The sequence below is a fragment of the Dromaius novaehollandiae genome, chromosome 36, assembly GCF_036370855.1.
Source record: "Dromaius novaehollandiae isolate bDroNov1 chromosome 36, bDroNov1.hap1, whole genome shotgun sequence".
Lineage (NCBI taxonomy): Eukaryota > Metazoa > Chordata > Aves > Casuariiformes > Dromaiidae > Dromaius > Dromaius novaehollandiae.
Window position 1 is genome coordinate 876,874 of NC_088135.1, and position 14,909 is coordinate 891,782.

Sequence of the window (14,909 nt, forward strand, 5' to 3'; positions counted from 1 at the left end):
ACAATTAAGGGGTCCCGGGGGGGCAATTAAGGGGTCCCGGGGGGGTCATTAGTGCCTCAAGGGGTAATGAATGCCTCGGGGGGTTAATTAATGCCTCGGGGGGGTAATTAATGCTTCGGGGGGGTAATTAATGGCTGGGGGGGCAATTAAGGGGTCCCGGGGGGGCAATTAAGGGGTCCCGGGGGGGCAATTAGTGCCTCAAGGGGTAATGAATGCCTCGGGGGGGGGTGTTAATTAATGCCTCGGGGGTTAATTAATGGCTCAAGGGGTAATTAATGCCTCGGGGGGGGGTTAATTAATGCCTCGGGGGGGGGTTAATTAATGCCTCGGGGGGGGGTTAATTAATGCCTCGGGGGGGGGGTTAATGGCTGGGGGGGGCAATTAAGGGGTCCCGGGGGGGCAATTAGAGGCTGGGGGGGGCAATTAATGGCTCACGGGGGTAATTAAAGGCCCCAGGGGGGTAATTAATGGCTCAGGGGGGTAATTAGCGGTGTTGGGGGGCAACTAGAGGTCCCAGGGGGGCAATTAAGGGCTCGGGGGGGGGGGGAATTGAGGGACCCCAGGGAGGCAATTAAGGGCTCGGGGGGGGGTAATTAAAGGCCTCAGGGGGATAATTAATGGCTCAGGGGGGTAATTACTGGCTCAGGGGGGTAATTAAGGGATCCCAGGGGGGGCAATTAGAGGCCGGGGGGGGCAATTAATGGCTCATGGGGGGATTTAAAGGCTGCAGGGGGGTAATTAATGGCTCAGGGGGGTAATTAGTGTCCCAGGGGGTTAATTAATGCCTCAAGGGGTAATTAATGCCTCGGGGGGGGGGTTAATTAATGCCTCGGGGGGGGGGTTAATTAAGGGGTCCCGGGGGGGCAATTAAGGGGTCCCGGGGGGGCAATTAGAGGCTGGGGGGGGGCAATTAATGGCTCACGGGGGTAATTAAAGGCCCCAGGGGGGTGATTAATGGCTCAGGGAGGTAATTAATGGCTCAGGGGGGTAATTAGCGGTGTTGGGGGGGCAACTAGAGGTCCCAGGGGGGCAATTAAGGGCTCGGGGGGGGAACTGAGGGACCCCAGGGAGGCAATTAATGGCTCAGGGGGGTAATTAAAGGCCCCGGGGGGGTAATTAATGGTTCAGGGGGTAATTAGAGGCCCTGGGGGGCAATTAGAAGGCCCGGGGGGGGGTAATTAACGCCTTAGAAGAGCAATTAGAGGTCCCAGGGGAACAATTAAGGGCTCGGGGGGGCAATTAGAGGCCGGGGGGGGGCAATTAGAGGACCTGGGGGGGTAATTAATGCCTCCAGGGGTAATTAATGTCTCAAGGGGTAATTAATGCTTTGGGGGGGTTAATTAATGGCTGGGGGGGGCAATTAAGGGGTCCCAGGGGGGCAATTAGAGGCCGGGGGGGCAATTGAGGGGCCCCAGGGGGGCAATTAAGGGCTCACGGGGGTAATTAAAGCCCCCAGGGGTGTGATTAATGGCTCAGGGGGGTAATTAATGGCTCAGGGGGGTAATTAATGGCTCAGGGGGGTAATTAATGGCTCAGGGGGGTAATTAGAGGCCCTGGGGGGCAATTAAGGGCTCAGGGGGGGCAATTAGAGGGACTGGGTGGCAATTAAGGGGCCCCAGGATGGCAATTAATGGTTCAGGGGGGCAATTAAAGGCCCTGGGGGGGGCAATTAAGGGCTCAGGGGGGGCAATTAGAGGCCTGGGGGGGGCAATTAAGGGGTCCCAGGGGGGCAATTAATGGCTCAGGAAAGTAATTAAACGCCCCAGGGGGGCAATTAATGGCTCAGGGGGGCAATTAAAGGCCCTGGGGGGGGCAATTAATGGCTTAGAGAAGCAATTAGAGGCCCGGGGGGGGAACTGAGGGGTCCCAGGGGGGCAATTAATGGCTCGGGGGGGCAATTAAGGGGTCCCGGGGGGGCAATTAATGGCTCAGGAGGTAATTAAACACCCCAGGGGGGCAATTAATGGTTCAGGGGGGCAATTAAAGGCCCTGGGGGGGGCAATTAGAAGGGCCGGGGGGGTAATTAATGGCTTAGAGAAGCAATTAGAGGCCCGGGGGGGGGAATTGAGGGGTCCCAGGGGGCAATTAATGGCTCGGGGGGGCAATTAGAGGCTCCTGGGGGGCAATTAAGAGGTCGGGGGGGCAATTAAGGGGTCCCGGGGGGCAATTAATGGCTCGGGGGGGCAATTAAGGGGTCCCGGGGGGGGCAATCGCCCCTCACCTGCTCCCGCAGCTCCTCGAGGCTGGCGGCCAGCAGCCCCCGCGGCCGCCCCCGCTGGTGGTCGCACACCCAAAATGGCCGCGGGGGCGGCGCCGCGGGGGCCCAGGCGCGCCGGGCCACCGACCTATAGAGCGGCGGGGAGGGCATGACGTCACGCCGCCCAGCAACGGCGTCCCCCGACATGGCCGCCCCCACTGATGGGGGGGGGGGAGGTCTGCCGCCAAGATGGCCGCGCCCATGGGGGCGGCCATCAAAATGGCGGCGCCCATGGAAGCGGGAGGGGGACAGAGGGGCTCCCCCCCCCAACCTCAACAAAATGGCGGCCCCCGTCTCCCCCTCCGCCACCAACATGGCGGCCCCCAGCTCACCACAGCACGTCCATGCCGCGGGCCCAGGCGTCCGGGAGGAGCCCAAGTGTCCCGGGAAGGGGCCCAGGCGTCTGGGAGAGGGACCCAGGCATCCAGGGAAAGGGCCCAGGCGTCCGGGGAAGGGTCCAGGTGTCCGGGAAAAGGGCCCAGGCGTCCGGGAGAGGGGCCCAGGCGTCCGGGGAAGGGCCCAGGCGTCCGGGGAAGGGCCCAGGCGTCCGGGAGAGGGGCCCAGGCGTCCGGGGAAGGGCCCAGGCGTCCGGGAGAGGGGCCCAGGCGTCCCGGCCGCACTCCGAGCGCGGGCCCAGGTGTCAGGGACAAACTCCAAGGGTCGCTGGGAGGGGCCCAGGCGTCCCGGCCGGGGGCGGGGCGCTGGCCCTTTAAGAGGCCCAGGCATCCCGCCGCCGCAACCCGCCCCCACACACACATACACCGCCCCCACGTGGGCTCGCGGCGCGCGCTGGACCAATGAGAAGCGCGTATGCAAATACAACCGCAGCGTCTCCAAAGGGAGGGGGAAGAGCGGCACCGCGCGCATGCGCACACAGGAGGGGCGGAAGGCGGGACTAAGCGGCGCCGCGCGGCGCTCATTGGCCCGCCGCGCCCTCTGCCCTCTCGCCCCTCATTGGCGGCGGAGAAAGAGGCGACAAAATGGCGGCGGTGGCGGCGCGCGGGCGGCGCTTCAAGTGGGCGCTGGAGCTGGCGGCGGCGCCGGGGGGCAGGTGGGAACCGGGGGGTCCCGGGGGGGTCCCCGGGGGGGGGGAACCGGCCTCACGGGCGGCTCCTCCGCGCAGGCCCCGCGGCGGCGCCGAGCCCCGCGGCCCCGTGGGCTACGCCGAGAAGCAGGTGCCGGACGGCGGCGTCCAGGAGACGGACCGGATCCTGGTGGAGAAGGTGCGGGGGGGGGCGGGGAGGGGGCTGGGACGCCTGGGCCCCTCTCCCCGGACGCCTGGGCCCCTTCCCCCGGACGCCTGGGCCCCTTTCCCGGATGCCTGGGCCCCTCTCCCCGGACGCCTGGGCCCCTCTCCCCCGGACGCCTGGGCCCCTTCCCCCGGACACCTGGGCCCCTTTCCCGGATGCCTGGGCCCCTCCCCGGACGCCTGGGCCCCTCCCTGGACACCTGGGCCCCTCTCAGACACCTGGCCCCCATCCCGGACGCCTGGGCCCTTTTCCTGGACTCCTGGGCCCTTTTCCCGGACGCCTGGGCCCATTTCCCCGGACGCCTGGGCCCTTTTCCCGGACGCCTGGGCCCCTTTTCCCGGACGCCTGGGCCCCTTTTCCCGGACGCCTGGGCCCCTTTTCCCGGACGCCTGGGCCCCTTTTCCCGGACGCCTGGGCCCCTCTCCCGGACGCCTGGGCCCCTCCCCGGACGCCTGGGCCCCGCTCTCTCCCCCCGCAGCGGTGCTGGGACGTGGCGCTGGGGCCGCTGAAGCAGATCCCCATGAACCTCTTCATCATGTACATGGCCGGCAACACCATCTCCATCTTCCCCGCCATGATGGTCTGCATGATGGGATGGCGCCCGCTCCAGGCCCTGCTCTCCCTCGGCGCCAGTGAGTCACCGCTACGGCCGCCTGTACCCCGCTACAGCCGCACGGGTTCTGCTACAGCCGCCGCCCCGCGGCTGCAGCCCGCCCCCGGGCCCCTCGCGCGCTCACGGGCGCCGCCACGGCTCGGCGGGGCTGCGGCTGCTACAGGCGGCGCCGCTTGTTGGCCCTACGGCAGTCCTGCGTGCGCCTACAGGCGTCCCCACACACCTACAGCCGTCTCGCATGCACTTACAGGCGTCCCCCATGCGCCTACAGGCATACCCACGTGCCTACAGGTGTCCCCCAGGGCGGTCCTGTGGCTTCACAACCTCTTACGGTTGTCGCCGGTGCGGTTGTGGCCACTACAGCCGTCCCCCATGCGCCTACAGGCATCCCCACACACCTACAGGCGTCCCCCAGGGTGGTCCCGTGGCTTCACAAGCCGTTGCGGGTGTTCCCGGTGCAGTTGTGGCCACTACAGGCGTCCCCTGTGTGCCTACAGCCATCCCCACATGCCTACAGGCGTCCCCCAGGGCGGTCCCATGGCCTCACAACCCCTTACGGTTGTCCCTGTGTCCCTGTAGGCACCGGTGCAGTTGTGGCTGCTACAGGCGGCGCCGCCTGTTGTCACTCCTGTTGTCCCCATGTCCCTCCCGGGTGGTTTCGGTGTCCCTGCCCTCACGTTCATGCCCCTACATCACCTCCACAGCCGTGCCAACGCGTTTCCGACTGTAGCCACCACAGGCACCGCCGCCTGTCGTCGCTACAGTCGCTCCCAGGGCCCTGCTGTTGCCCCCCCCCCCCCAGTTGTCCCCTGGGCTCCATCCCATCGCCCCATTCCCCATCCGCACGGTTGTACCTGGGGTGGTGGTGGGCGGGGGGGCCCGCTACAGGCGGCACCGCCTGTTGCTCCGCCTGTTGTTTCTGGGTTGCTACGCTGCTGCTGCTGCTGGCGATGGCGCCATCAGTGGGATCAGCCGCTGCGGGCGCTGCCGTAGCCCGGGGGGGGTGGCGGCGGGGCGGCACGCGGGTGACGCCGGGTGACGCGCGGGTGACGCCGGGTGACGTGCGGGTGACGCCCGGCAGCGCTGAAGGTGTTGGAGAGCTCGAGCCAGACGGCGCTGCAGGGCCTCGTCTTCCTGGTGGGCAACGGGCTGGGGCTGGCGCTGGCCCTCTACAAGTGCCAGGCCATGGGGCTGCTGCCCACCCACGCCTCCGATTGGCTGGCCTTCATCGCCCCGCCCCAGGTGACGCCCCGCCCCCTCGGTGCCTGGGCCCCTTCCCCGGACGCCTGGGCCCTTCCCCGGACGCCTGGGCCCTGGGTGGGGGTGGGTGATTCCCCGGACACCTGGGTTCCCCTGCCGGACGCCTGGGCCCCTCTCCCGGACGCCTGGGCCCCTCTCCCGGACGCCTGGGCCCCTCTCCCGGACGCCTGGGCCCTTTTCCCGGACGCCTGGGCCCCTTTCCCGGACGCCTGGGCCCTGGGTGGGGGTGGGTGATTCCCCGGACGCCTGGGTTCCCCTCCCCGGACGCCTGGGCCCCTTTTCCCGGACGCCTGGGCCCCTTTTCCCGGACGCCTGGGCCCTTTCCCGGATGCCTGGGCCCCTTCCCCGGACGCCTGGGCCCTTCTCCCGGATGCCTGGGCCCTTTTCCCGGATGCCTGGGCCCCTTTTCCCGGACGCCTGGGCCCTTCCCCGGATGCCTGGGTTCCCCTCCCCGGACGCCTGGGCCCCTCTCCCGGACACCTGGGCCCTTTCCCGGACACCTGGGCCCCTTTCCCGGACGCCTGGGCCCCTTTCCCGGACGCCTGGGCCCCGGGCAGGGCGGGGGGGGGGGATGGGACGGGGGTGCTGCCCGGACGCCTGGGCCCCGCTGACGCCTCTCCCCTCCCCCGCAGCGCATGGAGTTCTCCGGGGGGGGCCTGGTGCTGTGACCCCCCCCCCCTCCCCCCCCCCGGGGGCACCAATAAAGGCGACAACGGCAGCAGGGCCGCGAGTGGCGTCTCCGTTTTGGGGCGATTCCCGGGGATTTTGGGGCATTTCGGGGCAAACAAGGGCAGTTTGGGGCAATTCGGGAGGTTTTGGGGCAATTCGGGGCCGTTTTGGGGCAGTTCAGGGGTGACTGTGGGGGCGATTTGGGGGCGTTTTCGGCCCTCTGGGGCCATTTGCGGGGGCTTCAGGGCCATTTTGGGGCAATTTGGGGCAGTTTTGGGGCGACCTGAGGCCATTTTGGGGCGATTTGGGGCCATTTTGGGGAAATTTGGGGCCGTTTGCAGGCAATTTGGGGGTGTTTTGAGGCCATTTTGGGGCAATTCGGGGAGCATTTGGGGCCATTTTGGGGCAATTTTGGGGAGCTTTAGGATCATTTGGGCATTTTGGGGTGATTTGAGGCCATTTTGGGGCGATGCAGGGGTGATTCAGGGGCAACTTCAGGCCTTTGGGGCTGTTTTGGGGCAATTTGGGGGTGTTTTGGGGCCAGCTAAGGCCGTTTTGGGGCAGTTCAGGGTGATTCAGGGCCATTTTGGGGCAATCTGAGGCCATTCTGGGGGGATTTGGGGCTGTTTTGGGGCCAATTTGAGGCAGTTTTGGGACAATTTCAGGCAGTTTTGGGACAATTTGAGGCTGGTTTGGGGGATTCAGGGCCATTTTAGGGCAATTTGGGGCCATTTTAGGGCAATTTGGGGCTGTTTGGCGGCAATCTGAAGCCATTTTGGGGTGATTCAGGGCCAGTTTGGGTCACTCCAGGACCATTTTGGGGCAATTCAGGGTCATTTGGGGGCAATTTGGGGCCAGTTTGCGGCAATTTGGGGCATTTAAGGACAAGCTGGGGCTGTTTTGGGGCAATTTCAGGCCGGTTTGGGGACAACGTGGACCCGTCTGGGGACAACATGGGCCATCTCGACACAACCCGGCCCCATTTTGGGGCAATTTTGGGCCATTTTGACACAACCTGGCCCCATTTTGGGGCAATTTGGGGCCATTTTGACACAACCTGGCCCCATTTTGGGGCAATTTGGGGCCATTTTGACGCAACCCGGCCCCATTTTGGGGCAATTTGGGGCCATTTCGACACAACCCGGCCCCATTTGGGGGCAATTTTGGGCCATTTTGACGCAACCCGGCCCCATTTCGGGGCCATTTTGACGCAACCCGGCCCCATTTTGGGGCAATTTGGGGCCATTTTGGGGCAATTTGGGGCCATTTTGACGCAACCCGGCCCCATTTGGGGGCAATTTGGGGCCATTTGGGGGCAATTTGGGGCCATTTGGGGGCAATTTTGGGCCATTTCGACGCAACCCGGCCCCATTTTGGGGCAATTTGGGGCCATTTTGGGGCAATTTTGGGCCATTTCGACGCAACCCGGCCCCATTTGGGGGCAATTTTGGGCCATTTTGGGGCAATTTTGGGCCATTTCGACGCAACCCGGCCCCATTTTGGGGGCAAATCCCCCCCCCGTTGCCCCCCCCCAAACACACACCAGCCCCGACCAGCTCCCAACCTCTTTATTCCCCCCGGCGGGGGCAAAACCAAAGCACCGCTTGGGGGGGGGGGGGGGGCAGCACTTATCACCCCCCCCGGGAGCTAATTAACCCCCGGGGGGGGCTAATTAACCACATGGGGGGCTAATTAACCGCATGGGGGGCTAATTAACCGCATGGGGGGGGTAATCCCCCCCCCGGGGCTCCCCACGGCCGCGGCGGGGGGGCACTTACCCCCGTCCAGGCGGCTTCGCCCCGTTTCCCGGGCCGGGTTTCGCCGCCCCCGGGGGTGTTGTTACCCCCCTGGGGGTGTTGTTACCCCCCTGGGGGGGGGTATTTACCCCCCGGGGGGGGTATTTGCCCCCCCCCGGTCAGGGGTAGAGGGTGACGACCTCGGTGCCGGCGCCCCGCACCAGCAGCACCCGCTCCAGCCCCTCCGTCAGCACCTCCACGAACTCCAGGTCGGCGGCGCGTTAAGGAAGCTGCCCCCAATTAGCGGCCCCCCCCCCCGCGCTAATTAACCCCCCCAGGCGCTAATTAACCCCCCAGGGACTAATTACCCCCCCCAGGGGCTAATTACCCCCCTCCCGGGGTTTATTCCCCCCACCCAGGGTCTTATCGCCCCCCCTCATTAATTGCCCCCCATATCCCCTGGTGCAATTACCCCCCCCTCCTTGGTTAATGCCCCCCCCCGTGTTAATTATCCCCTCTTGGTGTTAATTAGCCCCCCCCAGTGTTGATTACCCCCTCCCTGGTGTTAATTACCCCCCCCCATGTTAATCACTCCCCTGCCTGGTGTTAATTACCCTCTGCCGTGTTAATCCCCCCCCCCAGTTAATCCCCCCCCCCCCTTGGCGTTATTACCCTCCTGGCCAGGTTAATTACCCCCCCACGGTGCTAATTAACCCCCTAGGATGTTAATTACCCCCCAATGGTGTTAATTATCCCCTGACAGTGTTAATAAGCCCCCCAGGGTGTTAATTAACCCCCCCGGGATGCAGCTGTCATGGTTGGGGGGGGGGGTGGCAGCAGGTCGAGCAGCACCAGGCGACCAGGCCACCGCCACCTCCTCCCGCCCCCCCCGCACTAATTAACCCCCCCTGCACTAATTAACCCCCCCAGGGCACTAATTAACCCACCCAGGTGCTAATTAACCCCCCGGGATGCAGCTGTCATGGTTGGGGGGGGGCAGCAGCAGGTCAAGCAGCACCAGGCAACCAGGTCACTGCCACCTCCTCCTGCCCCCCCTGCGCTAATTAACCCCCCCTGCACTAATTAACCCCCCCAGGGTGCTAATTAACCCCCCCAGGGCGCTAATTAACCCCCCGGGATGCAGCTGTCATGGTTGGGGGGGGGGGCGGCAGCAGGTTGAGCAGCACCAGGCGACCAGGCCACCACCACCTCCTCCTGCCCCCCCCGCACTAATTAACCCCCCCTGCACTAATTAACCCACCCAGGGCACTAATTAACCCCCCAGGTGCTAATTAACCCCCCCCAGGATGCAGCTGTCATGGTTGGGGGGGGTGGCAGCAGGTTGAGCAGCACCAGGCAACCAGGCCACCACCACCTCCTCCCGCCCCCCCTGCACTAATTAACCCCCCCAGGGCACTAATTAACCCCCCCAGGTGCTAATTAACCCCCCCAGGTGCTAATTAACCCCCCAGGGCGCTAATTAACCCCCCGGGATGCAGCTGTCATGGTTGGGGGGGTGGCAGCAAGTCAAGCAGCACCAGGCAACCAGGCCACCGCCACCTCCTCCCGCCCCCCCCCGCGCTAATTAACCCCCCCTGCGCCAATTAACCCACCCAGGTGCTAATTAACCCCCCAGGTACTAATTAACCCCCCAGGGTGCTAATTAACCCCCCGGGATGCAGCTGTCATGGTTGGGGGGGGCGGCAGCAGGTCGAGCAGCACCAGGCAACCAGGCCACCACCACCTCCTCCCGCCCCCCCCGCACTAATTAACCCCCCCCAGGTGCTAATTAACCCCCAGGGCATTAATTAACCCCCCAGGTGCTAATTAACCCCCCCAGGGCACTAATTAACCCCCCCCGGGATGCAGTTGTCATGGTTGGGGGGGTGGCAGCAGATTGAGCAGCACCAGGCGACCAGGCCACCACCACCTCCTCCTGCCCCCCCCTGCACTAATTAACCCCCCCAGGGCACTAATTAACCCCCCCCAGGTGCTAATTAACCCCCCCAGGGCGCTAATTAACCCCCTGGGATGCAGTTGTCATGGTTGGGGGGGTGGCAGCAGGTTGAGCAGCACCAGGCAACCAGGCCACCGCCACCTCCTCCTGCCCCCCCCGCACTAATTAACCCCCCCCAGGTGCTAATTAACCCCCAGGGCATTAATTAACCCCCCAGGTGCTAATTAACCCCCCCAGGGCACTAATTAACCCCCCCCGGGATGCAGTTGTCATGGTTGGGGGGGTGGCAGCAGATTGAGCAGCACCAGGCGACCAGGCCACCACCACCTCCTCCTGCCCCCCCCTGCACTAATTAACCCCCCCAGGGCACTAATTAACCCCCCCCAGGTGCTAATTAACCCCCCCAGGGCGCTAATTAACCCCCTGGGATGCAGTTGTCATGGTTGGGGGGGTGGCAGCAGGTTGAGCAGCACCAGGCAACCAGGCCACCGCCACCTCCTCCTGCCCCCCCCGCACTAATTAACCCCCCCCAGGTGCTAATTAACCCCCAGGGCATTAATTAACCCCCCAGGTGCTAATTAACCCCCCCAGGGCACTAATTAACCCCCCCCGGGATGCAGTTGTCATGGTTGGGGGGGGGGGCGGCAGCAGGTTGAACAGCACCAGGCCACCAGGCCACCGCCACCTCCTCCCGCCCCCCCCCGCACTAATTAACCCCCCCAGCTGCTAATTAACCCCCCCCCACACTAATTAGCCCCCCCCGGGGATGCAGTTGTCGTGGTTGCGGGGGCGGCGGGGGGGCGGCGGCAGGTTGAGCAGCACCAGGCGGGCGCCCTGCGAGCGGGCCACCATGGCCTCGTTGAGCCGCACCGCCGTGTGCATGCGCCGCACGTTGCGCGCCGCCCTGCCCCGGGGGGGGGACACGGGGACACGGGGACACCAGGACGTCGGTCACGGTCAGGCGTGCGCGGCAGCGACGGCGGCCATGTCGGGGACGCGGTGACGGCGGCCATGTTGGGGACGCGGCGGCGGCGGCCATGTTGGGGACGCGGCGGCGGCGGCCATGTCGGGGACGCGGAGGGGACGCGGTGACGGCGGCCATGTCGGGGACGCGGCGACGGCGGCCATGTCGGGGAGGCGGAGGGGACGCGGTGACGGCGGCCACGTCGGGGACGCGGTGACGGCGCGGTGACGGCGGCCATGTCGGGGAGGCGGAGGGGACGCGGTGACGGCGGCCATGTCGGGGAGGCGGTGACGGCGCGGTGACGGCGGCCATGTCGGGGAGGCGGTGACGGCGGCCATGTCGGGGAGGCGGTGACGGCGGCCATGTCGGGGAGGCGGAGAGGACGCGGTGACGGCGGCCATGTCGGGGAGGCGGAGGGGACGCGGTGACGGCGGCCATGTCGGGGAGGCGGTGACGGCGGCCATGTCGGGGACGCGGAGGGGACGCGGCGACGGCGGCCATGTCGGGGACGCGGTGACGGCGGCCATGTCGGGGACGCGGTGACAGCGGCCATGTCGGGGAGGCGGAGGGGACGCGGTGACGGCGGCCATGTCGGGGACGCGGCGACGGCGGCCATGTCGGGGAGGCGGAGAGGACGCGGCGACGGCGGCCATGTCGGGGACGCGGAGAGGACGCGGTGACGGCGGCCATGTCGAGGACGCGGTGACGGCGGCCATGTCGGGGACGCGGTGACGGCGGCCATGTCGGGGACGCGGAGAGGACGCGGTGACGGCGGCCATGTCGGGGAGGCGGAGGGGACGCGGTGACGGCGGCCATGTCGGGGAGGCGGAGGGGACGCGGTGACGGCGGCCATGTCGGGGACGCGGCGACGGCGGCCATGTCGGGGACGCGGAGGGGACGCGGCGACGGCGGCCATGTCGGGGACGCGGCGGCGGCGGCCATGTCGGGGAGGCGGTGACGGCGCGGTGACGGCGGCCATGTCGGGGACGCGGTGATGGCAGCCATGTCGGGGAGGCGGAGGGGACACGGTGACGGCGGCCATGTCGGGGACGCGGAGACGGCGGCCATGTCGGGGATGCGGAGCGGACGCGGTGACGGCGGCCATGTCGGGGACGCGGTGATGGCAGCCATGTCGGGGATGCGGAGCGGACACGGTGACGGCGGCCATGTCGGGGACGCGGCGACGGCGGCCATGTCAGGGAGGCGGAGGGGACGCGGTGACGGCGGCCATGTCGGGGACGCGGTGACGGCGGCGACGGCGGCCATGTCGGGGACGCGGTGACGGCGGCCATGTCGGGGACGCGGAGAGGACGCGGTGACGGCGGCCATGTCGGGGGGGGCGGGAGGCATGGGGGAGACACGTCAGGGCCGGCGCCAGCGTCCCCCAGTGTCTCCCAGTATATCCCAGTAACCGCCTCGGGTCCTCCCAGTACGTCCCCGTGCTCCCCAGTACGGCCCAGTCCCTCCCAGTGCCCCCCAAGAGCCTCCCAGTATATCCCAGTATACCCCTCAGGTCATCCCAGTATGTTCTCACGCTCCCCACCACATCCCAGTGCCCCCCCAAGTGCTTCCCAGTATATCCCAGTATCCACCTCAGGTCATCCCAGTATGTCCTCACGCTCCCCACCACATCCCAGTGCCCCCCCAAGTGCTTCCCAGTATATCCCAGTATCCCCCTCAGGTCATCCCAGTATGTCCTCACGCTCCCCACCACATCCCAGTGCCCCCCCAAGTGCTTCTCAGTATATCCCAGTCCCCCCCCAGAGCCTGCCAGTCCCCTCCCAGTTCCTCCCAGTCCCCCTTAGAGCCTCCCAGTCCCCCCCAGCACCTCCCAGTGCCCTCCCAGTTCCCCCCAGCACCTCCCACTGCCCTCCCAGTTCCTCCCAGTGCCACCTCAGCACCTCCCACTGCCCTCCCAGTTCCTCCCAGTCCCCCTTAGAGCCTCCCAGTGCCTCCCAGCGCCCCCCCAAGGCCTCCCAGCGCCCTCCCAGTATACCCCAGTTCCCCCCAGCGCCCTCCCAGTACTCCCCAGGTCCCGGCGGCACTCACGGGCGCGGGGCGAGCAGGTCGGGGCCGGGCGGGGGCCGCCGCGGGCGGCTCCAGGTGAGATGGACGCGCGCCGCCGCCTCCGCCGCCTCCTCCTCCTCCTCCTCGTCCTCCGAGCCGGCGCTGCTGAGGCGCGGCCGCCAGCTCCGCTCCTTCACCAGCTGCGCCTGCGCCGCCGCCCACCAATCGCCTCGCGCCGCCGCCCCCCCCACGTGGGGGCGCCGCCCAATGGCGTCGCGCGTTGGCCCGCCTCCCCCCCCACCCACCCACCCACGTGGGCCGCCCGCCGCGCGGTTGCCCGGGTGACGAGGGCGGGGGGGGGGGCAGCGCGCGGAGGGCGAAGCGAGGCCGTCGCCATGGTGATTCCCGCCACAGGCCCCGCGCGTGCGCGTCGGTCGCCTCAGAGCAACGCCGTTGCCATGGTGATTCCCGCCAGAGGCCGCGCATGCACGGCGGCCACCTCAGAGCAACGCCGTTGCCATGGTGATTCCCGCCGAAAGCCCCGGGCGCCGCAGCGGCCGCCTCAGTGACGCCGTTGCCATGGTGATTCCCGCCAAAAGCCCAGCGCGCCGCAGCGGCCGCCTCAGAGTGACGCCGTTGCCATGGTGATTCCCGCCAAAAGCCCCGCGCGCCACAGCGGCCGCCTCAGAGTGACGCTGTTGCCATGGTGATTCCCGCCAAAAGCCGCAGAAGCACAACGGTCCCACAGGGTGACGCCGTTGCCATGGTGATTCCCGCCAAAAGCCGCCTCAGCGCCATGGAGGCATCAGGCGTGTGGGAGCGCGTTAGGCGTGACGGCACCCGGGTGTAGCACCACCGCCACGACACACGTGTGCAGGCGTGTGTGTGCGTGCAGGTGTGTGCGGGTGTGCGTACAGGCGCATGCGGGTGTTACCTCCCGCTGCCGCTCGGCCTCCGACAGCCGCATCTGCCGCAGCATGGCCGACCGCTGCTCCATCATCAGCGTCCGCTCGTAGGTGTAGGCGGAGATGTCGCTGTCGTGCTGCGGGGAGAGGGGGCCCAGGCGTCCGGGAAAGGGCCCAGGCGTCCGGGAAAGGGCCCAGGCGTCCGGGAAAGAGGGGCCCAGGCGTCCAGGAAAGGGGCCCAGGCGTCCGGGAAAGGGGCCCAGGCGTCCCGGGAAAGGGCCCAGGCGTCCGGGGAGGGGCCCAGGCGTCCGGGAAAAGGGGCCCAGGCGTCCGGGAAAGGGCCCAGGCGTCCGGGAAAGGGGCCCAGGCGTCCGGGAAAAGGGGCCCAGGCGTCCGGGAAAGGGGGCCCAGGCGTCCGGGAAAGGGCCCAGGCGTCCGGGAAAGGGGCCAGCCGTCCGGGAAAAGGGGCCCAGGCGTCCGGGAGAGGGGCCCAGGCGTCCGGGAAAAGGGGCCCAGGCGTCCCGGGAAAGGGGCCCAGGCGTCCGGGAGAGGGGCCCCGGCGTCCTCACCATCTCCACCACCTCCACGGCGGCCGGCAGCCGCAGCAGCCGCACGAAGGCCCGCAGGTGCCGCCGCATCTCGATGCTGTTGTCCTCCAGCTGCGCCACCGTGAAGATGCGCACGCGGCAGCCGCGCCACGCCTGCGGGCACGCCCCGCCCCCCCCCCGCCGCCACGTGACCGCCGGCGCCCAATCGGCGGCCCCCGTTGCCGCCGCGGCGCCGTTGCCGCGGCGACCGGTTGCCGTGGCGACCGGTTGCCGCCGCCTCGGCGGCGCTGTGGTGATTTCCCGCCCAAAGCGCAGCGCGCGCCGCTCGCCTCAGAGCGGCCCCCGCCCCCCGCCCCATAGCGGCCCCCCGCCCCATAGCGACCTGCCTGTGCCCCACAGCGCCTCCCCCCAGCCCCATAGTGTCCCCCAACCCCATAGCAACTCCCCCCAGCCGCCCCCCCGGGCTCCCCCCCTGCCCCATAGGGGCCCCCCAGCCCCACAGCCACCCCCCGTGCCCCACACCGCCCCCCCAGCCCCACACCGACCCCCCCGTGCCCCACACCGACCCCCTCAGCCCCATAGCGCCCCCCAGCCCCACAGCGACCCCCCCGTGCCCCATAACGACCCGCCTGTGCCCCACAGCGACCCCCCAGCCCCATAGCGACCCCCCAGCCCCACACCGACCCCTGCAGCCCCACACCGACTCCCCCAGCCCCATAGCGACCCCCAGCCCCACAGCGCCT

General features: G+C 67.8%; 2 protein-coding genes and 1 long non-coding RNA gene across 3 annotated transcripts in view; 1 reads left to right on the forward strand and 2 right to left on the reverse strand.

Annotated features, from left to right (window-relative positions):
- Positions 1-3,198: 3,198 nt before the first annotated feature.
- On the forward strand, positions 3,199-6,103 carry EMC4 (ER membrane protein complex subunit 4). Its single transcript, XM_064503348.1, has 5 exons — positions 3,199-3,308; positions 3,381-3,480; positions 3,986-4,139; positions 5,202-5,362; positions 6,013-6,103. Exons 1-5 carry the CDS (start codon positions 3,238-3,240, stop codon positions 6,046-6,048), a joined length of 522 nt encoding a protein of 173 aa, XP_064359418.1. The 5' UTR covers positions 3,199-3,237; the 3' UTR covers positions 6,049-6,103.
- Positions 4,063-5,208, reverse strand: LOC135325378 (uncharacterized). Its single transcript, XR_010386412.1, has 2 exons — positions 4,975-5,208; positions 4,063-4,170 (listed from the first exon to the last, which is right to left on the reverse strand). It is a non-coding gene; the product is annotated as an uncharacterized LOC135325378 (long non-coding RNA).
- Positions 6,104-10,451: 4,348 nt separating the features above from the next.
- The window catches only part of LOC135325353 (solute carrier family 12 member 6-like), a 37,363-nt gene continuing 32,905 nt past the window's right edge, over positions 10,452-14,909 (reverse strand). Inside the window, exons 21-24 of the mRNA XM_064503321.1 lie at positions 14,188-14,319; positions 13,648-13,755; positions 12,756-12,919; positions 10,452-10,646 (exon numbers count right to left, since the gene is read on the reverse strand). Of these exons, the coding sequence (XP_064359391.1) occupies positions 10,493-10,646; positions 12,756-12,919; positions 13,648-13,755; positions 14,188-14,319 (558 nt within the window). The 3' untranslated portion in view covers positions 10,452-10,492. The remainder of the gene's footprint in view (positions 10,647-12,755; positions 12,920-13,647; positions 13,756-14,187; positions 14,320-14,909) is intronic.